At 38.2% G+C, this 26499-nt stretch overlaps 1 protein-coding gene across 3 annotated transcripts in view; it reads right to left on the bottom strand.

Moving 5' to 3' along the window:
* Positions 1-26499, bottom strand: part of APC (APC regulator of WNT signaling pathway) — an 86946-nt gene that overhangs the window by 51131 nt on the left and 9316 nt on the right. The window contains exons 3-5 of one of the 3 annotated variants that reach the window (XM_044445841.1): positions 11414-11566; positions 6426-6510; positions 5026-5227 (exon numbers count right to left, since the gene is read on the bottom strand). In XM_044445841.1, the coding sequence (XP_044301776.1) occupies positions 5026-5227; positions 6426-6510; positions 11414-11548 (422 nt within the window). In that variant the 5' untranslated portion in view covers positions 11549-11566. Of the gene's footprint in view, positions 1-5025; positions 5228-6425; positions 6511-11413; positions 12406-26499 lie in introns of those variants that run through there. The other 2 variants (XM_044445842.1, XM_044445843.1) reach the window with 2 other exon arrangements.

Below are 26499 nucleotides of genomic sequence, written 5' to 3'. Positions count from 1 at the left end.
GTTAACATGAACAAAGTTAAAAATTGTAATAAAGACAGTGAGACTGAGGGCCCACACAAATTCTTAAATCATTTCTGTGTGAGCTGTCTTCCAAATATGATACCTTTGCTAGGAGCACAAATGTGTGACTTCAAAGGCCTCCAGCTGTGGAATTGCTCTCAAGAGTTACATCTCCACAATTTAATCTTGTGCCCTGGGTTTTTAAGCACAGTAGTGCTAGAACTAGATGCTGACAGATCTCCTGGCATTGCTTTTAGGAGAAGCATTACCCATATCACTCAGTCATCTCTTCAGATGTGGTTGTCTTCAGTGTCAGCTGTTTCTGGATCATGCATGGTTTGTTTGCTTTGGATAAAATTTCTGTAACAGCAAAGCTACACTTGGTTGTGGTAGGGTTCCCTGATATGAAAAAATAATAGGTTCCATCGTATTGCTAAAATTACAGAGAGTTGCTAGATCTCACTAGAGATCCAGTGTGGTTCCTTCAAATGGTAAGCTCTAGCTTTCTGGAACTGGGACTCTGAATACATGCCTGTTAGGGAATCAAATGTGTCTTCTCATTACAATGTTTACAGATATAATTTGGCACTGAGCTGGATGGCACACAAGGAGGATTCTACCAGTTCCTCAAAAGCAGAAATCATTTTGTGTCCATCCTTAGGTGTCCAGGGAATGAAATCTGCTACTGCCACTTCTCCTGCCCAGTGGAGGTTCATCCCAGAAAAGTGTCCTGCAGATCAACGTTGCCCTGACCTTCCTGCTGAACAGATCATCAGACTATCCCTTCTCTGTCTGCACGAGACCACTGATCAGCTCCACAGCCTTGTGCAATAAAGCAGAATGGTTTGGATGGTTTGATTTGTGAATGGTTCGGCCTGGGATAGGTTGACCCATTAATTTCTAATTCTTTTCAAGGATTCCAGGAGGAATGTAATGATGAATTTAGATAGTCCACTGGAGAAAAAAATGACCTAGTCCCTGTTGGAGCAAGAATAGACATTTGTTTTTGAAAAGGATAGACATTTGTTTCTTGGGCTGCTCTTCAGTAAGCTGGGAGTATGTGCTACATTTTCACCAATACAATGGAAAAAAGGTAAGGAAAAAAAAAATAACTTGCGTTGGTTTGCAGGAGATGGTCCCTTCCTTTTTGACAATGCTTCTTCCCTCTCAGTAGAATCTAAGTGGGGTTCTGTGTCCCCACAAGTGTTCTGCTCTTAAGTTGCTAATAATCCAAACCCAAGGGTAAAGATTGGATATGAAAGGGTATATTTCTTTTACCAAATTCTACAGCTCTCCTGCAGTCAGGTGCAGGTCTCTCAGAACACTGGAATTAGAACCAAAGGATGAAGACCTAGTACTGGAGGACAAAGACCCAGAGTGAGGCTTGTTTCTTTTGGGGCTTTGTTTGATTTTGCTACTCACCCTCTGGCTTCCCTTCTTTCTTTTGGTCTCTTGCTGAAAGAGGACAAGCAGGGCAAGTTGAGCTGCCCTGCAACCCACTATCTAATCCCATGAGCAGGGATCCTTTTACTTTCAAGGCCTTGCACCAGTGTAGCAAACCAGGATAGGGCTCCCAACCCTGAAAGGTCTGGTGATAAAAGGGAGGGTTAGCATTGATAGGACCAACCTCCTCCTCCTCCTCCTCCTCCTCCTCCTGTTGACACTGCTCTAGGTTCAGCCCCATTTAATGACCTGTCCTCAAGGCCCTGAGGCCTCCCGCATATCCTCTGTGAAGGCCTCCAATATGGCGTGGTATGGTTTCCTGCCATAAGGCTGCAGGCAGGAGAATGCACTCGAACAGATTCAGTCCCCACCTACCTTATAGAGAAGGAAGGAATGGGAGTAAAACAAGCACTGGGAGCTTTGGATTCCGGCCATTCCTCTGCTTTGCTTCCTCCACGCCCTGGTTGAACCCTAGCTTATGAGGCAGGAGACCACTGTTGCACTGGTTGTGGTAGCTGTGGGCCCCTGCCTGCATCCAATCCAGAGGGAGAGAAAGGCTCCCTATGATCAGTGATGATTATCACCCCCAAGGATCCCTGTAGTCCCTTTCCAGGTGGGAAGGGAGAGGTTAAGAAGCTGCCTGCAAAGAAAAAAAAAGGCCTAGAAAAAGCAAGTAGAGTTAAGCTCTTAAGAAAGCTTGACTAGGCCATAGAGCTAGTTTCCAGTACTCTATGAATGCTTTCCAGTACTCTATGAAGAAAGAGAATTAAGCATAATGGTCTTGGATGAACAATGGAAGTTTGGGTAAAACTCATTTGTACTCCTGCTACATTACCTAGAATGTTTTTAGTCATAACAAATATGCACTGGAGATACAGGAACAGAATGGTTTTTTGCAATATGTTTAAGACATATAGTAAGAGATTATCATTTGAGATCATCAAATCAGTTGCAGAATTTGAGTTGCAAATACATTCTGCAATCTTATTTGAGAATATTGTAAAGATTATGTGACAAAAGAATATGTACATGTTATTTGAAGCATGGTTATGTGCTACAAGCTAGGAGAACAATCCCTACACTGTCAACTGATCATCAGAAAAAGAAGATAATAAATAAAAGATTATAAACTATCATGCTTATGCATAAAATTAGCAGGTCAAATTATTGTGGGATAGGAAAATGAACTTGGTACATACTTTTCAAATACACTGGACCCTATTTATTAAATACTGAAACAGGCATAGACCAAGCAAATTTTGAATGTACTTCAAAAGCTTTACTGTTTTCAATGATCTTACTTTTTCTTAGTTTAAGTTTCCATGCACTACCTAAGTGACATTTTAGCAAATAACCTAAAGCTACTAAGTACAGAAATATAACAATGATAATGGATACTGAATATTAACAAAGATATTGGTAATACAGTATCATATCAGCAGCTAATCCATCCTTCTGTACAAATTCCTTTCTTAAATGCTATGAAATGTCTAAGATGATTATCCTAGAAACTCAAACATGTCTGTTCATAATGTTCCCACACTTTCCCTGAATAATTAATTTTTATCCAATAAATTTGCATTTCAGTCTGTTTCTTCAAACTCAACATTTATAAATTATTTTATATGAAGACATATTCTTTTTTCTTTTAAAAGGCTGTAACTGACTATCTTATACTCCAAAAGGGACCTGTTTCAATTTTTCAAGGGAAACAAGGAGAATACACATTGTTTTCCAGTATGATTCCACACTTTATGGCTGACTTGCATGAATGTTCATATAGAGGACATTTTCCATTAAAACTGTTTAGTAGAATCATGAAGTGCACTGAAGGGCACAGAAGTCAACTGTAACTGTGAAATTAGAAAGTAAGATGCAAAAGACAAATAGCAAAAAGATACAAAATCATACTCAGATTTCACTGGCGATATAGAAAACAATCCTATGATCTTAGAAAGCATCCCAAGTGTCATACAATTCTTCAGAATAAACTTTTCAAAGTTGTAGACAGAGGTCCAATCACAGATGGGGATTTTGTCCAATGCCAAAAACCCCCTCCTGGCTCTACCCAGCTACCACAGAGATTTTTAATGGTGGCTCCCTCTACAAGACTGAAACTTCTGCTTCACTAGAGGTAAAGGGATCAAGGAGAGGCCATGAATCCAAAAACATCCAATAACCTACTAGGCCCAACCACTACCAGCCATCCCCACGAATCATTTAGAAGTGCTCAAAGGCACACCTAAATGTTTTCTTCCCATTGCCAACAATGGGATAGATTTTTTTCCCCATTTGTAGGAAAAAACCTATGTTGGATACTGCCCTCTCGCCAAGTTCACCTTGTTTATTCTTGGTGGCAGGGCATAGGAAGGAGTGGAGCCTCCAGTCTCAGTAGCTTTGTTCTGAAAGGTTCAATTGCTCTTGTAAATTAAATTCTAAAATATTAGACCAACCCCAGAGTTTTTCTGGAAACAAAAAGCTTTGGCGTTTCCTAGTGTTTAAATGTCAAAAAAGTTGTAGGTTCAATTATACAATTGCCTTAACTTGTACAGCTACAGTGAAAGCTTCTGCCTTTAGTATAGTAAGGTAGTATACAAGGACAACTCTCCCCTCAGATGCCTGAAGCATTTTTAATAGTCTGGGTCATAATGGAATGCTGAGTAAGTTAAATCTGTAAGTCTGTGTAGTACTATTTTAACTAACTTTGTCACTTGCAATAAGGGACAGCTTCAGGCAGGAAAAATCTGGACAACCTATGTGTCATGCAAAAGCTAAATCTACAGCTCTGGTGTATGCTATCATTTTGTGTTATGGCTCCAAATCTCCTGCTGTGGGAGACTCTGGCTAATGAATCTTGATTATCTGGCCAGAAAAAAAAAAAAAGGAGATCACAGGAGCCAAAGATATGCCCACGCTTGCCACAATCCATAGTTTAACTCTGAAGTTCTTTGCAAGCAGAAGGCCCTTCCAAGAGTGTTTGAAGTCATGTGTGGTTCCTCTTGCCTTTGCTCTGCAAGAACCCATGAGGATCAGGGGACCCTCCATAATGGCATGCAATGTACTGCGTGTTTGTGGTGAAGTGTGTGGGAAGAGAGGTTGGCAGCCAGGAAAGATCCCCACTGTACCCACTGTGCATGCACAGAAGTGCCTTCTGCTCATGCATCCTTACCTCTGGATCCAAACCCTTGATATTGCAATTAAGAACAAAACAATTAATCGGCAACTAGAAAATGTGTGCATATTATTTAACCTTTAAATCAACAAAATATACATATTACTGATTCAGAGGTCTTTTTGGGAAATAGTATTCCAAATAAACTGCACACTGGGAGGAAGAGACAAACAGTACCTGTGTAAGTCACACATCCCTTAAACTAGCACAGACAATCCTTGATCATTTCAGAAATCTATGAGCACAGCAGCAAATATTGCACATTTACAAGAATGAAATTAGAAATTTAATTTATTCAATATACCATGTTAGAAGCAAGAAATGTTTGCTCCTTCTGCAAAAAAAGGGGGAGAGGTGCCATTTAATTAGCATGTTTTACTTAAGTTTTCTTATATAGGATGAAAAATTACCTCTCTTTCTCTAATTCTTCCAGATATCCAGTGCTCTCTCTGCTTCCATTCATAAAACCTCTTCGGGGAAATGACCCCATGGGGATAGGGCTGCACTCTCCTGATCGACTAGAAACTGATCCTTCCCGGCTCCCATATGAACGCATGGATATCTTTGGCCTTAACTTCACTCCAGGGAAGTTATTGCTGTCCAAGTTCAATTCTGAACAGAAACAGAGAAAATATCTAGGCTATAAACAACTCTGTTAATGTCATTAAGCTGTTAATATAAACTATCACCTAGTAATAGATGAAGCAGGCAACAAATGTTCTATTAAATTCTAAACCCAAAATATAATACCACTAAAATCAGAATTGGTGAGGATTATTTTTAATGTACGATGAAGACAGCCAACTTGTAGTCTATGATCCAGATTCTTGTACCCAAAGCTATTTTACCAGGTTTTTCACAATCCTATCAAATTCTAATGGAGACACCGGGTCTAGGATCTGTCTTCCACAAAGAGAGCTTTACTAACAGAGGTTCACTCCACCTGATCTCTTGGAATTCTCCACTACCCTACATTTGACAGCTCATCCCATTCAGCAGTGCTTCTTGACCAATCCTCTTCTACTGATCCAGCTTAAAATTCGATCAGTAGTATAATGATGTCAGGTGTTGCATTTTTTTTTTTTAAACCAGGAAACTTACAGTAATTTTCTCAGAATTTCCTGTTTCTTCTGAGCTTAGCAGGGATCCTCACAGTGGCTGGGGGCAATGAATTTTCCCAGGAAGAATATATAGTTCCCTGTTGTAAAGTATTTTGCAGTCTTAAATGGGCAATTAATACCCACTAACTTACAAAAGACTTTTCTGGAACAGATGAAATCTACCAGAACTGGTATGGATCAATACAACTGCCTGCAATTTTTGGAGCCTTGGGGCATTCCTATGGAGTGGTCAAGATCACACCTGCACTTCAAAATTAATACTATGCCACTGACTTATATCCAGTCCAAGGGATATAAAAATTATAATAAAATGTGTGTATTGGGGGAAACGCACACAAAAATGAAGTTCCCAGTAGAAATTTCTTTTTAAAAATTAAAAAATTATAAAAATGGGACAAAACTAATTTAAGGTTGGGAAAATTGAGCAATTGTGTGAGGCCAAAATTGGCAGGTTAAGCCATTCTTAATGAAAAAATGTCTATTTTGCTTACTCTCATAATGGTAAAAATATGCAGTGTCATGTATATGCTTTGCAACTGTGAAGGCCACTACTGCCAGGTGACTTTGCAAGACAGGAAATTTATGGGAGAAAGCATATTTTTGTTCCCAGAAGCTGGCCATCCCTGATCTGTGATAAGCCATTATTTCCTGACAGCTATTGTTCCCTGGTAGTCTTCCTCCAAGTTTACCTTTAAGACGTTCCAACAAATCAATCTGTCCAGATGAAGCCATTGCCTCATCTTCAATACTTCCTTGCAGTTGCTTCAGCACCTCCTAGAAAATAAAAAAGACTACTGTTAAGAAATCCATACTATAACAAGAAAAAATAGTATTTTGTAATACTTTCCACTCTATAGTGGATCTACTAGACTATGGCAATGTTTTTCCCCACTGAGATTGGCTCATTTGCTTTTGCTGAAATTGATAAGGCATTTTAGTAAAAAGACTTCAAATAAGATATTGAACAAAAGCTCTCAAGGTTTTACTACTACTTAATCTAATTGTAAACAGAAAAGGGGACTTACAATAAGATTTTCTGTAATTTCCCAAAATTGTGTCATACTACATCGAAGCTGTCTGACTCTTAAACAAGCTAAGAATCATATTTAAGAAATGTATATATAAAATAACGTTTGTAACATCTCTACTTAAACAAGGCTGGCACCACTCTCCATGACAAGCAAAAATGTCAAAGCCTTGCTGTAATGTCATTTTCTTTTGACAACGTATAATAGCAATTATTTCCCTTTCACACAGAGTCATTATTGTAGTCTGCTAGAAATTGGTGATCAAACAGTCTAAGAAAAACATAATGAACATAAAAGTGGTTGCTGAATTAAGAGAGCCTAGTAGGCTTCCAGGCTCATAACGTTCAACAGGCCTACATTCAGGTAGACTGCTAGGTAAGAGACCTGGAAGATTTTCTTGTATAGAAGCACTACCAACAGCTAAAGTAAATTGAAAAGCATGGCTACAAGGCAAGATAACAGTATAAAAATGTATCTGTCCTTTCTTTTAAGCTCCTTTTAGAAGTAACAGACACAATAAAGTCTTGAGCACTTTAAACAATCAGAAGGAACTACTCAGCAATTTCCTTGATGGAGGAACATCTACAGAATTGTTTTATTTAGAATTTGAAAATAAATTTTAGAAAAAACCACAGGTCTCTTATCCACAACAAGTATTTGATTTTTTTTTCCTGGAAATGTTTGCCTATCTGATGTACTTTAACATTTTTGCACTGTGCCACATATAAAACAGGAGTGCTTTTATAGTATGCAGTATCTAAAAGCAGAACAAAAGATATTTCGTGATTCAAGAAGGAAAATAGCAAAACAATTCACGCATTTTAGAGCCAAAATATCATGGAAATCATATCAATGTTCTAAAAGCATAATTACAGTTCTCACACACTGTTAACCTTAATCATGCACCTCCACCTTCAATGTTTTTGTCACTCTCCCCCAGAGGTTCGCTGTTAAAAAGGGTACCACAACTCGGAGGACAAGGAGGTAAATTGTCAACTGCAGGCCGTTCTTACTATCAAACCCAACATTTATGTGAAGAAGCATCCTTCCACAGATCTATTAACAGGGATAGGGTGCTGCTGAATATTGGTAAGCAGCAGTATGCCAACATTTTTCTAAGTGCCAGTACTGCTCCTTCACTTTTCCTGTGCAGCAGATCCACCAGATTCTACAAGTACTTGCTTGGCTTGGCAGGATGACGGCTGAGAGAAAAGCTAAGATCTGAACACATACAGAGCAGCGCAAGAACCACCTTAGTTATTTTGAAGTTCAAAAGAACACTACAGATCTGATCTTAACAGTGTCACATCTAATCTTGAAAGGTTGATACAGCAAAATCTTGGTGTTGCTACTTTAGGGAATGGTTTGTAACCAGAAGATATTTTTTCCATTTGCTACATGCCATATTAGTAGCAAATTTTGCTTGGATGTTAGTACCATCCTCCTGGAAAATCCCAACTCATTACCATCTTCTGACAATCACCTGCTGCCCATGCCTCACAAATATAAAAGATTGAGAGCACAATCGCTTATTTAAATTGCTTATTAAATCTTCATTCCATACATACTCGCATACCATAGCTTACAATAACCAGGATTCCATAACTGTTGGGCTAACCTTGCTCGTGAAGCCAAAAACCATGATCAACACCAGGTTCCTTTCCCTACCATGCTGCCCAACAGGAGCTAAGACATGCCCCTGCTCCCTTCCCTGCAGAGAGGCAGACAGGAAGCATTGCAATTTTAGCCAGTACTCAGATGACCTATAAGTGCTTCCACTAAGCAGCAGCCAAAAAAGCCCCATCTTTCCTGCAAGAAAAGGGTAAAGAGAACATCTTGGGTTGAAATATTCAAGTAGTAATCATCATTCAATGGCAACCAAAGAATCCCCTGCCCCCCACCCCAGACACACTTTTAGAGCAGGAAAGGGGTGCTGGACATCTTGGCCATACAGCTGTCAAACTACCTGCAGCCTTTCTCACTACCTTACAGCAGGGGACAGAGAGCGCCGTAAAGCTGAAAACATGACCATCTTCCCCCTTTGCAGTTTCAAACTTGGGATGAAGGCTGGATGCTCATCATGCCTGTTAAAGTCTGGCACCACCCCCCATTCATTCATGAATGATATTTATATGCCATCCTTTGAAAAGCCTCAGGATGGCTTACAAAGATAAAATACAAATATCACCAAACATAAATTATCAATCCACTCTGGCTGTGGTTAAAATATAATGGTAAAAATACAATACTAAAACTTATTAAAATGTTGATCGAATAAAAAGGTCTTAACCTGGTGCCAAAAAACAAGCAAAAACATCAAGTCCTACTGTAATGTCATGTTCCTTGGATGAAGCATTTAAGCAATTATTTGCCTTTCCCACACAGCTATTACTGCAGCTTATTACACATTCTAAGCACATGTTTAGCTGTGAATGTAACATAGTACAGACACATGGATCATGCTACCACCATGGGACAGAAAGCAGGCAAGCAAATGAAAAGCTGAATGAAGCTAAGCAGAGCCTTTTTGTGACTTCCTTTCATTAGTGTGTCGGAACATTTCAACTCAGAATATCATGTTTTTAAAACATTGTATTACCTGGGATTTTTAAAACTATGCCTTACAATAGTTATATGTCTAAGGGAAAAAACAAGGATAATTCACAAACTATGAAAAGGCTGAATGCCCTTAAAAATACTGATAAGTACAACCTTGCAAAGTCAGTCTGTAAAGCCAACAGTTTGAAACAGAGACATCCACAAATTTATTTGAATTATATTTTCCCAAGAAATAGTTATATTCATTTTGTACTACTGTGTTTATGAACTGTCTTCTGCTATTGGTAAAAATTATTTTTTTACTTTAAGTCTATCATCAAATTAAATAACTTATTTCTTGCAGAAATAAAACCACCTGCCTCAAAGTTGTCAGTAACAATACATGATTATTTGATTTTCCAACCAATTTATTTCAATATATAGATTTTAAAAGACTTCAAGCATCTGTCCTCAATCCAATGACTTTTGGATACCAACAACAACAAAGTGTATCACTGCCTAGAAAAAATGTAAATAAATACATTAGTATGGAGCTTCTACCTCTTTTAACCACACCAAGCTTCTCGTATGTACACTCCAACAAGATACATATATATGAAGAGATCACCATGGGAGAGGGGTGGGTAACAACTCCAGACTTAAATTGCCAAAGGGCAGGAAAAGCACATGTGGGGCTAATACCATCTTCCCTTTCCTCAACCAAACACTGTTAAAGAGTCATATCCTTCAAAAGGATAATACCTGCCTGCCCTAGCTATCATCCAACTCGAGTGCAGGTGAGCTGGCATTACTTCAACAGTGCATAGAAAACACAGGGAGAGAGAAAGGAATAGAAAGACGGTACCAGCACATACCAAAATTGATCAGGACACTGAATCCTTCTTGGCCTGCAGTCCCCAGTACACAGGGTGGCACCACTAAGAAAACATGAGGAGCATACACTGCCTCTGCTGCGGGTTGGTGTCACCAGGTAATTCTGACAGAGGAAAGAGCTACAGTGTGGGTTCTCCCATGTGTACTAGGGTCACCGAAGTGGTGGTTACTCCCACAATTCTAATGTAATGCAAGGAGGATGCAAGAAGGATATCTTAAGGCCAAACTAAATATGACAATTGCTTGTTTTATATAAAGAAAAAATGAATAGCAGGTGGGGGAGGGCATGGGATCAACTAGAACTGTGCCATACGGTTAAGGAGGAGACTTATTCCTTTCTCCTCATTGCAGTCCTGATCTGAAGCAAGGCTCCTGAACCTCCTGTTTGCAAATGGAGAAACATTCCCTAGGTGCTAATAGAAATTTTTCTCCCATTGCCAATAGCAGGCATAATTGAACTGTGAAGAAGGCACAGGCTTATTACAATATCAAACAGGCCTGGGGTGCCCACAAAACTATTTCTTTCAAAAACAGTTGAAACCACACCATTTAAATAATGCTATATTTAGTTTAGCCCTTAGGATGAACGAACCACTGTGTACCAGAATTTGGCATATCTGTCAAGCATGTTGCTTGAGAAACTACAACACATTATTATCATTATTATTATTATTTTCTATACTGCCCATGGCCAAAGCTGTCTGGGCAGTTTTACAACAAACTATAAAAACAATAACATATACTAGATAAAAACATTAAGAATTAAAAATAATTTAAAATAGTATAAAATGTTAAAAAGACAATAAAAAGACAATTTAAAAGACCTGGCCAAGAATTAAAGAAAGGTACCAGGCTAATTGTGTCAGGCTCCTGAATGACAAGGGAGGTCTTTGCCTTCACAATATAGAATAATATTACACATACTATATTCAAGATGCATCCTATAAATGTCTTATACAAGGTAGTTTTTTCTACAGCAACAAGCACATTTATTTAATGGTTTTTGTTGTGAGTTGTCTTGAACTTTGGTAAGCAAGGGTATATATTTTAAGTAAACAAATTAAGTACAGCATAATTAGAATTCTGTAAAATGTAGGGAGAAGCAAATATCTAAGTGCACAGGATTGGATAGCGACTGACTTCTATGAGAGAAATTCATGGGGCTGTGCGATGTGTGCCACAGTCCAAAGTCATACTAAAGTCAAATGATTTTATACCTTCATATTTGATGCTTCAGTTTCCAGTTTGGTAAGATGATTTGAATTATCTTCCAGTTCTTGTCGAAGGTTTGAGTTCTCCATTTTTAATGCCTCTACTTGTTTTAACAACTGATCATATGACACTGCAGCCATTCTGGGCTACCCCAGGACCTAAAGCAAATAAAGAATAAATATTGGTTTTGGTTCATGTGTTGCAAGAAATGTATTGTGAACTCCAAGACAATGCTTGACCGACTGGAAAAACTATTTCATTTTCTAGGTGAAAAAATTGAAACATTTTTACTGAATATATGCCCACATTAAACCATTTGTTACTGATAACTTCAAGTTGTTTTTTATAAAATGGACAAGTTTTGTTTAAAATTATCATAGAAAATACTATCTTCCAGTAAATTCTAAGTGAATACAAATTGTAGCGGTGTCAATAAGATGTCAATGCTTCTGCTTCAAAAATGAAACAAACACACTCCTGCTTCTGGGCACATAAATTTATTCACAGTTCAGGAGGTTTTGAAGTAGTTCATTTACTTCAAAATGAAGTAAAAGCACAGCGAGACAGGCAAATAGTATATCTGGACCTCATTTTCAAAACAGAAGTCATAATCCAGAGAACCATGTAACAAGTACACAGCTGCAACTGGGGTTCCAGTTTACACCAACTCCCTAAATTACATCACACTGCAATGGAGTATAGGAAGCTGCTTCCAAATAAAAGAAGTCTGATCACATAGCTTTAACACCCTATAAATGTCTGAAAGAACACTCATGCTCATGATGGGAGGCTGTGGCCATTAGTTGAAAGAAGAAATCATTATGGTGAGTACATGCATCAGTGGCCAAACTGAGGCTTGGGAGCTGCATGCAGCTCTGTGAAGTTATTTTGTGGCTCATTGCCTGGGGGCACCCACTTGCTACTCGCTACCTGCCACCACTGCCCATGGATGTCTGCTTGCCCACTTGTGGGTGCCACCTGTGGTTCTCAAACATCTGATATTTACTGTATGTCAGGAGTGGCCAGTAAGTATATGTATGACCATTATCAGAAGTAAATGTCTAACCTAAACTCCACCAAATCTTCAAGGATTAAATTAAATGCACCTTAAATGGGATTGATCTTGATAACAGCTCAAAAATGCCAAACTGGTGTGCAAACCATGTCCTAATTGTGGCGAGAAGGTTGGAAGAATGACATTCTTACAGATTTCTAAGTAAGTTCTAACCCTGATTCAAGGTGCTAGTCTTGATCTTTAAATACTTTCAAGGGATCAGATCCAAATATTCTCATAGGAATCCCCTGTTCCTTGATAAAATATTATGAGCCAGGCCAAGTATTATTTTATAACAATCAAAATTGTACAGAATGGGAATTTCCACTGTTGGCTTGAATCTGCTTCATGTGCAGAATGGAAATACCAACACACACCAAAGAGTAAAACTAGTTCGGGGGTATTAAATTTGCTGCTGTTATACAAATTTTTTTCCTTGCTGTTTATTTACTGGACATTTCAATTCTGCTTTGTATCTTAGAAATACTGGCTTTGTTATTTATTAGCAAGCTTCCTTGAGCATGAGGATATTGGAGCATATAACAATATATCCATAAAGATAGCTCTTTCTCCACTGTAGCTGTTTGGCTTAACTAAATTTTCCTCTATTTGGATAAATAGCAAAACTTCAAGACTGAACATCCACCATTTCTCTCAAAAAGATTTCAGGAAAACACACTCAAGTAATTCATTTAAGCTATTTTTCTCCAAAGACAGCATGGGATATGATCCCTACACTCTTCTTCCTTGATGATTTGATGTTTTTAATCTCCTTCCTCTGCCTCCGTTACCTGGGAAGACAGATATTCTTAAAAACAATTAAAAAGACTGATCTAGAGTATGCTGCTAGAGTACAAAGTGAGTAGACAGATTTAAGTAAGCCTTTGCAGTCCAACTGGTATTCAGAACTGCACAAAACATGCCTATAAGGCCGATCAATCCAGCTCATTTCAGTGACTCTTCACAGTCAGGCTGAGGCAAGGAAAACTAGGAAAATACAGGACTGAAGAAAACACATGGGGTTGAAGTACATGCTGTGCGTCTGGAAGTAGATGGTGAGGGAGGCAGAGAGAGGTTTTTGTGGCGCTCTCCAGCAGCTGGGTAGCTACATCCAACTGATATACAGTAAATATTAGACCAGGTTCCCAGCACAGAGGAATTTGGATTTCATCGCTGCAAAGCATTAATTTTTTAGCTCAGTGAGAAACCGAAAACATGACAATAAAACCCTTGCATTACAAAGTTCAGGCACCTACAAATCTGTTTTCTGTCATACTAAATAACCAAGACATGATTCTCTGAGCAGACAAACTTTTGTGGACAAGAGGTACATGTACTTCCCCCAACAGCATCCAATACAATTATATATTGTGTAATTTATACAAATCACTACCTCAGTTCAACAGAGCTCAACATTTTCTTAAAATTTCTTTCTGTAGTAAGTAAATTATGTGAGCCACCATATCAGAAACTGCTCAAAAGGTCCAGTCTGATTAAAGTTACATTGCCATTACCAGTATTAGGATGAGGAATCCAAACCAGAAGTATTACTAGATTAAAGAAAGAAGTGTTTATCCATAATCATCTGCAGTAGCTCAACTATCAAAAACTCTGTCAGGAGCTTGGTTTCCCATTATCCGTTTCAAGCCTCCAAAAGGACAGTCTCTGCAAATAGCTCTTTATTGCCGATTGACAGCTAACAAGCGACTGAAAGAGCAGTCAGAGTGATTAGTTAAACCCAAACTATAAACTACTGCTAAATAGCTTCCTTTTCAATAATACTGAGCTCCACCCCTCGTGAGTAGGACTAGCCTTCAAGATCTACACAAGCCTTCTGACTGGATAGCTCTTGTCATGACACCACTTCATGGGGATCAGGGACTGGATGTGCACAGGTTCATCTTTCTCCTCTCCTCTGTCCCTTCCCTTGTCTTCCAAACCCTGTCGGTTCCCATGGTCTGTCTGAGATTCTGGGAGGTGGTAGCCTTGAGACAGCCTTACCCTCCTCTGTCCACTCAGTTCTGTCCACTGTACGCTCCCCCCATCTCCCAGTTTTCAGTCCTTATTGGAAGAGTCAGTGCAACCCTGAATTTGGAAAACACGCCAAGAATAACTGCCTAGTCCATCCTCTACAAAGTCTACCATGCTACTTAAAAACAGAAAGTTGGACACCGGCCAGTCACTAACAAATACTTACATAAAGATGGCTTCTTGAGGAGCAGATAGATCTTTGCAAGATAGGTCCCTGTCTACTCTAATGTGATACAATTCTGGCTAAAAGGACCCACAAGTTAATTTCAATTAGCTTTTCTCAGCCATGATGAGCATGTGTCCAAAAAGCATGTGGTACCTTTCATAGTACCAGTATCCCCTCAACATTCCTAAACGTAGGCTTCAACAAGACTAAAGAAAAAATTTTATGAGCATGCTTGCACATACTTGTGTGCATGTGAGTGTGAGAGAAAGTGAGCATGAGCAATTTTCCTTGGTTGTAACAAACAAAAGGTAAGTGCAGGTGGGCATTTCATTAATACTGTACTACTAAAATATTTCTTAAAAAAAAAGGATGGTGAAAGAGGACTAGAAATCTCTGAAAAAGTGTCCAATACTGAAGACAATTCTGGCAAAGGATGAAGAAAAGCATACATAGCCAAAGGCAATCCAGCCAGAGGTGACAAGATAGAGTGGAACATTATATAAATTTTAAACAAAGTGATTAATCTTAATTATGAGTGATTAAGGACTAATCCTGCCCTATCATATAGGCAAATTAAAATCCTGTGTAGCAAACAAGACTAAAAGAAAGAACCAAAGGAGAAGCAAAACAGACAAATATTTATATGAACCAGGCCAGCTTTACGAAACTTGCTATTCTCAACACACATTAGCAATTAGTTTGCATACATAGTTTGAAATAAAATATCACTGCAAGCTCTACTGAAGATGAGAAACAGGGAGCAAAGGTGCCACACAGCTTCACAGCTGATTTGGAAAAGATACACACTGATTGATTTTACCTGCAGACAGTAAATGACTGATTTCAACAATACTGACTTACAACAATATTTGGATTTATATATTCTTTCACCCAGGAAGAATGGCAGAGGAACGCACAGCACACAAAAAAATATTGTGAACAGATCAAGTTGTGTTTTTTGTTTGATTTCTGTTTGAAGACGCATTGTGGGGTTTCCATAATTTCCTGGGCTTAGTTTTCCTGTGGAAGCTGTAAATTTTGACTGCCACTAAAATCATACAATTTTGATACAGATGCCACTTTTTGCATGGCTTCAGACACCACAATAAAAGAAGTGTATGTGCTGAGTGTGAGTTGTCCTTGAACTGTGGGTTATCATGTTGTCTGAACCCAGCAAAACAACTCACAGTTCACAACACAGCAACAAACCATATGTTTTCTTCATAGGTTGCTTGATGTTAACAAAGCCATCGTTTGTTACTGCAACTGGGTTCAGACAATGCCATAACCTATGTTTCACCAACAAGCCATAGTCAATCTCAAGTGTGGGTTATCCTGTTTTCTGAATACAGTAATTGGGTTAGATCCAGAATTGGACTCTCTTGGTAGAGAAAACAGATGTAGCAGTCTGTGCTGAGGAACGATATAGGGCAGCAGTTTTCACAGACTCCTCCTTTCCTCTGCATCTCCCAACGCAATCACACACATCAATGTCCCCCAGAGCAGTGTTCTGAGGCACAGGTGGTAAAAAGGGGAAGTGGCAAAAGTCACCCCTTTCAAGATCACCTAGTTTGCAGCATTCCATTCTGAGGAATTATGGTCCAATGCTTTCTAAAGTTTCTCCATTCAGAGTATTCATTAAAAATTTGAACATTTATATTTTCACGAGGCTATATTTTCATGATGTTCAGCATCTGCATAAAGGGTCTGAGGCTTTCCAAATCCAGCGGGTACACTGGAAGCAGCAGAATGAACTCCACAGTAGACAGTCTTAGTTGATTTGTTAATTATAGGGCTGCAAAGCTCTCATGTGAATATGGTTTCTGTGAAAGCTAGAATGCAGCCCGAGAGCTTCTCAAAAATTCAGCCCTTCAGCTGGAAGTGTTTCAACACCCTTGCCCTATTCCAATGCGCTATCTGCTGCACAAATGTTTTCAGAAAGGCCAATCTCTACCTGCTGCACTCTAAACAGACAGAAATGCATTTCCAAAGGTAATGAATACAAAAATCTGTTCCAGTTTCTTATTTGTTGATTCAAATATATGTTCTGAAGTCTGCTTTGATCATTAAATATTACAGTTTCCATTAAAAATCCTCATGTTTCAAAAGTATTATACACGTGGAAGTGTCTGATGAGCACATTTCAATAAACAAAATATAATTATTTACTCTTTCAACTTTCAGAAAAAGTCAATACTAAATTAGCTTTATTATTCTAATTTGTCAATCACAATGCATTCAGGTTTTTAAGCATAATTGTATTATGTGTTTTAATAAAGTAATTCTGACACTGCATGAATCACATACAATATAACCTAAATAAAGTACCTGATGTGTACAATAAAACCTAAGGATGATCAAATCATCATAACAACACAAATTTGCTTCCAGCCAAATCATTTACATGAACTTTTTTTGGTTTTTTAAACCTCTGAAAAGTTATTTCACAGTACCACAAACATATGCCCTTTAAATATTCATGTTAGTTACTACAGTTTTAAAGATGTCTTTAGAATATTGTAAGCCACCTCTCATTCATCTGGTCAGTTGTGATGAGTAAAAACGGCATCCAGAGGAAGAGAGGAAAACATGAACACAGAGCAGAGAGCAACACAACATTTGCTCTCCTATGCTGCTGTGTTTCTGCAGCGGGGGAATTGTATAGGCTATGGCCCCTGCTTTGCAAGTTCTCCATGTCTCACCCTCTGGCTCCTTACAGAGATTGCCCAGCCTAACAGCAGCCAAATGCTGATGTTTCCCAGAGGCACATTATAAGTGCAGCATAAACTCCCTTCTCTTCTCACAAAGAATGTGGGAGAAATCACTGACAGCAGAGGTTTCAGGTTTGTGCAAATAATCAGAGAAGAAGTTACAACTCTACAATATTCCATTTTCAAAGCCGGTTTATTGGCAAGTTTAATTATATCAGGGGTTCTTGAACTTGATACTTGGGGTTGGTGGAGGCAGTGATCTCCTTCAAACATAGCTAGGAAAATCATGAATCTATAAAGAGACACTCAGTCATCTGTGACATAATGGTTGGGAGACAGGATGGGAGTGGTCAAGTGAATAGTATGCTTGTTGGCTCAAAGACATGAAGTGGGTTCGGTATGCACATGATTAGGATAAGAGTTCTAACCTGCCCTATATCTTCTTAAGAAAGCATGATTCACAGGGAAGACATGGAATTGTGTAAAACTAACCTTGTTACTAACAATAACATTATTTCAGGATCACAAGGTATGAAAAATAGGCCTTCACATTACAGTAGAAATTGTTTAGTATTAAGCTATCTCATCAACATTTGATCTCTACTGTGGCAAGGCTGCTGCCATATATTGTTTTCAACAATACATTTCCACATCAAATTTGTTTTTTCTACTTTAGTTAATATTTATTTGTGTCCTAATGCATGAATTATCAAAATAATATTTTATGGCATACACAGGCTCCATGATTATTAATCCTATACTCACTCACTCTCTCTCACTCAGAAGTAAGCTTTACTGCATCAATGAGATTTATTTCCCAACAAGTATTTTCAAGGATTGCAGCTTAATTATTTTCCATCTAACATACTTAAAACTGTGAAGATAATATAGGAAGGTCAAGTATAGGCAGGCCTACTATGATCCTTTGATATAAAAATAAAAGACTTTGCAGTCTACTAATAAAACTGAATACCTCAGTAAAATTGTACATACTGAGCTATACATAGCTTTTAAGCTACATAATGCTGGGTCCAAATCTAATACTCTTGTTTGGTAAGAAAAACAATGGGTTTTATACAGACTTAGTCATCCTTAGCACAGTTCTACTGAAATCAATAGGTCAAGTCATGATGATCAACTTTAAGTCACAGTGATTTAATAAGTGTCCTCAAACTATGACAAATCCAGATCCAACACATTATTTTCACCAATAATTAAGAACATTAGTTGATGTAATTAAAATAGGACAACCCAAAGCTTTGAAATATGTTCCATGAAAATTGGCAAATACAGACACATTTTTAATATTTAGGTGTAGCATTGCTAGGCGCAGACAAATGCAAACATTGCAAGAATTGCCTGTTTGATTCAACCAAGAAACCAGAACATCTTTAAAATACTGCCTGCTACTGATATTACTGGGTATTAATTTAAAACTCATTTTACTTTAATATTTTCCTTGAGTATCTTTACACTGGCATATCACTATGGTCAAGTAAAATTTCCATTTTTCTTCCATAGGGATGTATCAAAGCTGACCTAATTATTACAATAAAAACTGCATCTGACAAGCAAAAAAAGGAGCCACTACTTCATACATAATTTATTAAGATTACTAACAGTATCCATGATTGAATAACTCTCAACATTTCTTTGATAATGAAATGATCAAGTCAAAAGGTTTGGGTAGATATGAATCTTGGTCTCTTCCTTTTCTTTCATCTTTACTTTGCATTTCAGCATTTGCTTTTTTAGGGGTGGCAACTGCTTTATGCATTCCTGGGTGCAGCAGTGCAGCAGAAGCGCTTGTCTCTATGCAGCTTTTTCCTTTCAGTAAAGGAGCAAAAACTGCTGCAGTAAACCGCAGAAATGCCAGCAACACATCATGTCACTAACAAAGGCACTGGGATTTTGCAGCATTTTCAGCAGGGAGTCTTCATGGCTTTGCAATATCATGCATAGCATCCTAAAGCAAATCTTAACATTTCAAAATTACAATAATCCATTCTCTACCATACCTTCCTCATCCTCCCCCTACAGCCCTTGCATTGTGGGGCTGTTAGATTCAAATCAAGGCATCTCCGCTGCTTTGTGTCCCTTTCTCTGGCTCTGCTACTGTGACAGGAGGGAGGAGGAGGAGGAGAAGGAAGGATTTCAATGGGCTCAGTTCTCATTCCTCTAAGCAATGAATCTATTTCATTCTTTGTTGTCCTTTATCCGTCTCCTAAGATACTATTTTCCTCTTGTTTCTATGTCAAACCTTTAAAGCAGCCTTTTTCTTGCTACAAAAGCATCTTTTTTCTATGCCTCCAAAGCTCAACATCAACTCCTTCTCCCCTTCTGCCAAAAACATGGATCAGAACATTAGAAACCAGTTCCTAGTTTGTTTCTGTAAAAATGGGGAGGCAGGCAGGGAGGGAGAATCGGGGTGCTGATTCCTAGCATTTGGCATGCACTAGCCATTTGAGATAACACCATAATCACTGTTAATGTGCAATGCTTGTTTCAGACAGGAGCACAATTCTAGCATACACCTACCCCATCTCCGATGCTGACTGCACCGCCATTCAGTCTTCAACATCCAGTACCCTCCTGTGTTCGATGTCTGCACTGAAGCCAGAGCCAATACAGCCACATTCCAGTCACGTGTGCACCCAGCCCAACCCAGCCAATGCCCCTGCTCACACTAGAGAATATAACATACTCTTGTTCACATCCAGGGCTTCCTCTTCTCTTACCCACCCTGACTCTTGTCAATTTGCTGTCTGGACAATCTGGAAGGGAGGGGTAACTTGTCAATGAGAACAGGAAAGGACACAACCTCTAAAGAGCAAAGAGGGAAAGCAGAAAATGGAATGGGGTCAGGAGGAGAAATAATAAAGGGGGAGGGGAGGGAGACACATCACCAAAATCAATTTCTTTTATCCCATTTAACTGAACGTCTTTTCTCAGTATTATGATAGGATTTATCAAGACTAATATGTATATATTAATGGTAAATGGTAACAAAGAAATTTGATCATAAGTATGGAAATGAATCACTTCACATGACAGCAGTAAGGACTAATTTAATTTAGATCTATTTTCTATTACTGATCATAACAGCTGTCTAATCCATTTCAGTGCATACTGAAAGATCATGCTTTAGGGTAAAAGGACATTTAACAAGATGACCTTCAAGCCCTACCAGTCCTCTAAGTCTAATGCTCATTTTAAAACATAAAAACCATATGGAATGGGTGGGCCTTAGTACATAATATTATATGCATTACAAAGATATCTGCATTCAAATCTTCCATTCTGGTTTAAAACTAATAAACATATGTAATAGCAGCTTCACATTCATGCTGGGTTCAAAATCTAAAAAACGGTTTATCTTGTTAAGAAGTAAGATTCAGGAGTATCCAAACTGCATAGTATTATTCTTGTTCTAATAAAAAAGTGAATATATACAGTGTGCTGCTTTCAGTGTTTTGCACAAGACCACATCACATGTCAATACATACACTATGCATATCGCACACAACTCTTTCCTAAGAGAAATAAAAGAAATGTGGATCATGCCACAAGGAGCCTACAGATACAATATAGACATATGTATATATACATATGAGGGTCTAAGCCCCACTGAACAAAGTGCTACCAACTTTTGAGTAAGGACGCACAGGATTGCACCTTTGTCTTAACTAAAAAAACATTTGAGAAAGGCATTATGAATCAAACAGGAAGCCAATTGTTATAGAGAAATATATCAGGAAAACCATTTTTTACCCAAAGACAGTTTGAAGAACAATGAATAATCCTAACAGCATGTCCTGCTTCCTGTCTATATGGCTGGCAGGCTGCTGTTACTGCATGCAATTGCAATTTAAACTCTATATACAAAAATCATACAATCCATCTAAGTAATATTCAGTTTTCTACAATTCAGTTGGCTTAAGTGATTTGTTTTCCTATTATGCCAGCATATACCACCAAATACCTTCACTCATCTAGTAATTAAAACTGAGTAAAAGAAGAGTGATTGTTCTAATAAAAGATATTCAAGCAGTTCCACAGTTTTGAAAGGAAATAATCTGTGAACTCATCTGTTTCCCAGAAAGTTACCTTATAGAATTAAAGGCAATTTTTGTGCCAGATATCCTCACTTATATCCTCACATTCAGCTTCCTTACTCTCAGACAGATCTCATAAATCAAACCTACCAATGTAGTTATGCTTACTGCTTTAAAAGTTAAAGTATGCACAACTTTGGTTCACATGTAATGCTAATACATGGCATGGGTTATTGTGATGTGTAAATGCAGCCATGCTAACAAACCAGGTTTGTTGACTACAAACAACCAACAGAAAGTAACTCATAATTTGTTACTTAAGCCACAGGTTATCCTGCTATGAAAATGTGGCATCTGTGCTAAGAGCTTTATTTTTACAATTTTGCATAGTTCGTTCCTTCTACATATTATGGCTGTATTAAGAACATAAGAAAAGCCATGCTGAATCAGGCCAAAGGTTCATCTGTTCCAGCATTCCATGGTAAACCAGCTGCCCAGAGGATAGATGCAAGACCTCCTCCTGCCCAAGCTCCTCGGCAACTGATGTATTCAGGTATGCCATCTCTGGTAAAGGAGGTGGCACATAGTTACCAAGGCTAGTAGCCACTGAGAGCCTCCTCCCTCATGAATCTGTCAAACCCCCTTTTAAAGCCATCCATACTGGCAGCCAACACCACTTCTCATGGCAGCAAATTCCACAGTTTAACTATGTGCTGTGTGAAGAAGCTCCCATCCACCAGCTTCATGGGATGACCCTGGGTTCGAGTGCTATGGGAGAGGGAGAAAATGTCTCCCTCTTTACTTTCTCCACACCATGCATTATTTTGAACACCTCAGTCATGTCTCCCCTCACCTTATTTCTAAGTTAAACAGTCCCAGTTGTTGTAGTTCCTCCTCACAGGGGAGATGCTCCAGCCCTCTGATCATTTTTGTTGCCCTGCTCTGCACTTGTCCAACACAGTAATATCCTTTTTCAGGGAAGCCAACCAGAACTGAACACAATATTCCACGTGTGGATGTACCAAGGATTTGTAGAAAGGAGGTAAGATTTTGGCAGTTCTAGTTTCAAGTCTGTTCCTAATTATGCCTAGCATGGAGTTTGCCTTCTTCACAGCAGCTTTCATCGAGCTATCCATCACTACGTCAAGATCCCTTTCCTGTTCAGTCACTGGTAGTTCAGATTCCAACAGTGTGTACTTGAATCTGTTTTGGGTTTTGTTTTTTGTTTTTGCTTCACTATGCATTACTCTACGCTTGCTTATATTAAACCACTGGACTGAGCATGTAAACCAAGATTTAAAGCACAGTTTTTAATGAACCCACTTGACCAAAAGACAGGGAACAAATCTCTTGATCTTGGTGAATAAGGATGCTTATGGAGGAAGTTTTCATTACAGCAACTAAATTAAGTGACTAGAAAAACCCAGAGAATTTGGCAGGGACAGAACTTGCTTCACAGTTCTGAATGTCAGGCAGGATTTCTTTCCTGTCCCTCACTTCCCTTTCTGGCCATACTGAAGATCTGATTAGTAAGCTGGAAGAGTAAAGACTGCACCATTTCCAATCTCTGTCTGGTGATACTCTGTATTGTGCTAGTTTCTTTCCACATGCTTTTCTCATGCTTCCTTTCCCCAGCACCATCCTTCTCCTACAGAATCTTTAAATCTCTAACCTCCATCCCCTCACCCAGAGAATATATTCCTTTCAAATGCCTTCCAGTAAACAAGCTCTTACTACTACATTTCAAACACAAGCACATTTTTAACAACAGCAGGAACATGCATTGGATGTGAAAAGGCAGAATGCAATTTCAGACCTCCCTTTACAGTATCATTTCCTTCCCTCTGCAGCCTTCCTCAATTTCCCAAGCAGCTCTTGCATCTGACTTCCCATTCGCACTCCCCCTTTCACACCAGGAAAAAAAAGTTTTGCAGAAACCAACTCTGGACTGTGAATGGGAACTTCTATAAGGTAAAAAGAAAATGGGGGGGGGGGCATTTCTTTGGGGGAAAGGATAATACTGTATCTTAGCCTTTTTAATTCTAGTTTTGAGAGCATATGTTTGCTATGCTGGAGCTTTCTATGAAAGTAAGGATATTTAATTTTCAGAACAAGATCTAGAGTGGATACAGACTAATGAAAAACAATGTCATCTGTGCTATTCATCCTTTTCCTTAATTTTGTGGTAGGTGCAGGCTACCACTCCCTGTGCAGAAAAGAAAAGGTACTTTTTATGTTCAGGTGGCTTTTTACTGTATTTTTCTTGGTAGTAGAAATAATTTTTGATTACTAATCCCAGACATAATTTGTACATCATTTCCAAAGCACTCTGAATGTCATCTTTGCTGTTACAGGGGTTGTATGCTCCATTTGACTGGTCACACTAACCTGGGCATGCCTTTTAATCGGGATTTCAACAGGATTTTATAGGCCTAGCCTTAATGTGGATTGAGCCCCAATCACAATGAATTGGCAAAAAAGAGGTTTGCTGCAATGTAATGTGCAGAACACCTGAGGAAATCTTGTCCATGGGGTCGTGACGGGTGGGGCACAACTTTGCAACTAATCAACAAATATGTGCAGAACAGGCAGAGCTAAATGCTCCAGTTACACTTACCTAGGAGTTAAGCCCAACTGAGCACAAAGGGTTTCCAAATAAAGACAACTAGAGCATATGAATGATTTTCATCTAAAATCCTCTCATTTGCAAATTTATCTCCAATTTTCCTTATTTTGATAACTACAATACTCCTCCCAAAGCCACTATTACCTTACATTCTTAAGGTTGGAATGAGAACTGGTAATTTTCCAGCAATTCTTGACACACCCATACTCCATACTCGCCTGAGGAAAAGCATCACTATCTCTGTGGTTTTAAATCAAGATCAAATCTATCAAGATCAAATCTATCTCAAATCTATCTGTCCCTCAAAAGGAATAGTAATTACATACTTCACTGGACTGTTATAAGGCAGAAAAAAGTTAAGCACTTTGGTAATGGTTCTCCAGGGTTTTTGCATATTTCTTCCAAAATATTGGGTTGGGGGAACTCTCTTAGAGAAGTAGGCACTGGTGGCAGTGGAAGCAGCTGGGTGGGTGAATGGCTGGATGGATAGGTGATTCAGTAGTTATTCACAAGTTATACTAGCTGGAGAACACAGGCAGAAGGGTACTGCTGCACTCACCTCTTGCTTGTGGGTTCCACATTAACCACTATGTGAACAGCAAGGCTGTCTGGTCCAGCTAAGTGCTACCACACACACAAGCCTCTCAGTAGCCCTACTTTAACCTACTGCCGAACCTCGTTGATTTTTTGTCTTTTACTGAAACTAATCTGTATTTAAGAATGATATTGGAATAGAATAAATGCAAAGGCACTTCACATAATCACTCATTCATTTATGCATACATCAAGAATATGATATGTGGTAAACTACAATACATTCAATGCTTTCACTTGATTTTAAGTTGAATACATGTGGGCCAAATCTTCACCCTGACAAGAAAAAATATGTATAAAAATAAAGAAAATTTGGGAAATGAAACCACAAGTGAACAGAAACAAAGGTTACTTTATCTTTTGCACACAGATGCCACCCTTTTATTTGGAAAAAATGGTCTAAATGATATATCTGAACCACACACTCAAATGTCTACATTTGTGACTTGATTGTGGCACTGAAAGATTTTTAAAAAATTCTTGCCTGATAGAATTAACTTTCAACCAAATAACTGTTCAAATATTAATTTACTTTTGCTCCACAATGGTAAGCCATCTGAGACAGCTATTATTTCACAGGTTTATTATTTCACAAAAGAGCCTTAAGGCAAATCAATATATATAAATATATGCTTAGCATGAGTTAAAATGAAAAAGTGCAAATGAAGTAATGCATGTTGAATTCTACATCTTATTTAATTGTGAATTTCTACTGACTAGTATAGTAGTAGTGGCTGACAATGATAAACTGCTGCAAGAAATATTCAAATAAAGATAACAGTAGAAGATCAAGCAACCTTTCATTTATCTCTTTTAGACGCTATGTATATATGTATGCTATGAATGTTTGCCATGTAATAAATATTTAGCAGGTCCATTGAAAGTAATGAGATTTAAGTTATTTATGGTGAACATAAACCCCACTGATTTCAATGGATCTGTTCCAACTCTAAGTCTAGATCCAGCCAATCATGTTTAATTCTGTTCAACAGCTAAGCAAATGCATTAGAAACACTGTTATGCTGAAAATAATTTTAAATAATTAAAGATAGCATATATTCTACTACAATTAGAGACCAAAACAGTAAAGCAAAACTTAATATTATTGTACATGCTTACCATGTTAATAAAAATAAACACTTTTGTGAAACACTATTAATAGCTGAAAGTTAAGGCATTTTGTTCCCTAGTAAAACTGAAAGTAGCATAAAGACAGTCATGTACAGAAATCTACTTTTTCATGCAAATAAAGCAGTACACAAATCCATTGCTTAAAGAGGATGACAAGAACTCCTTTCCCATTCAATTTACTCTTTTCAATTTATTGCACTTGAAACATTTTTTGGAAAAACCTTCACAAATCAAGTCCAGTTCTCAAGGCCTAACAAAGATATTTAATTAGTGGGCTGTCACTTCAACTGGCATCCAAACTTTTGTGAAAAACTCAATTCCATGTTAATTCTACTATCTAACATAAGCTAATAGAAATGTACCATATACAATAAAACAAAGAATTAATGTTGCCAAGAAATCCAAGCATACATATTCCTAATGTGTCGTAAAAATGGCCTAAGATTTAAATTTAAACTACAAAGAGTAATTTTCCCCTCACCCCAAAGTGTTTATTTGCAAAACTGCTGCCAAGTCTGGCTCCTGAGGGCAGTGTTGTCAGGCATCTGCTAGGGGCCTCAAGACTGGAGCACCATTCTCATTTTTAATGCAATGCCCGAAAAGGTTAGAGAAGTAAAAGATCACTCTATTTGCACATTCCACTTCTTCCAGATGAAATAATCAATGCAACATAAACCCAAGGACCTTCAAAATGCTGGAATAAAATTGACTGGTGTTCTGACT

The sequence above is a fragment of the Varanus komodoensis genome, unplaced genomic scaffold (genome assembly GCF_004798865.1).
Source record: "Varanus komodoensis strain SLA01 unplaced genomic scaffold, ASM479886v1 scaffold5, whole genome shotgun sequence".
Lineage (NCBI taxonomy): Eukaryota > Metazoa > Chordata > Lepidosauria > Squamata > Varanidae > Varanus > Varanus komodoensis.
The sequence above is the reverse complement of the archived record's forward strand: the minus strand, read 5'-3'. Positions and strand labels throughout refer to the sequence as shown.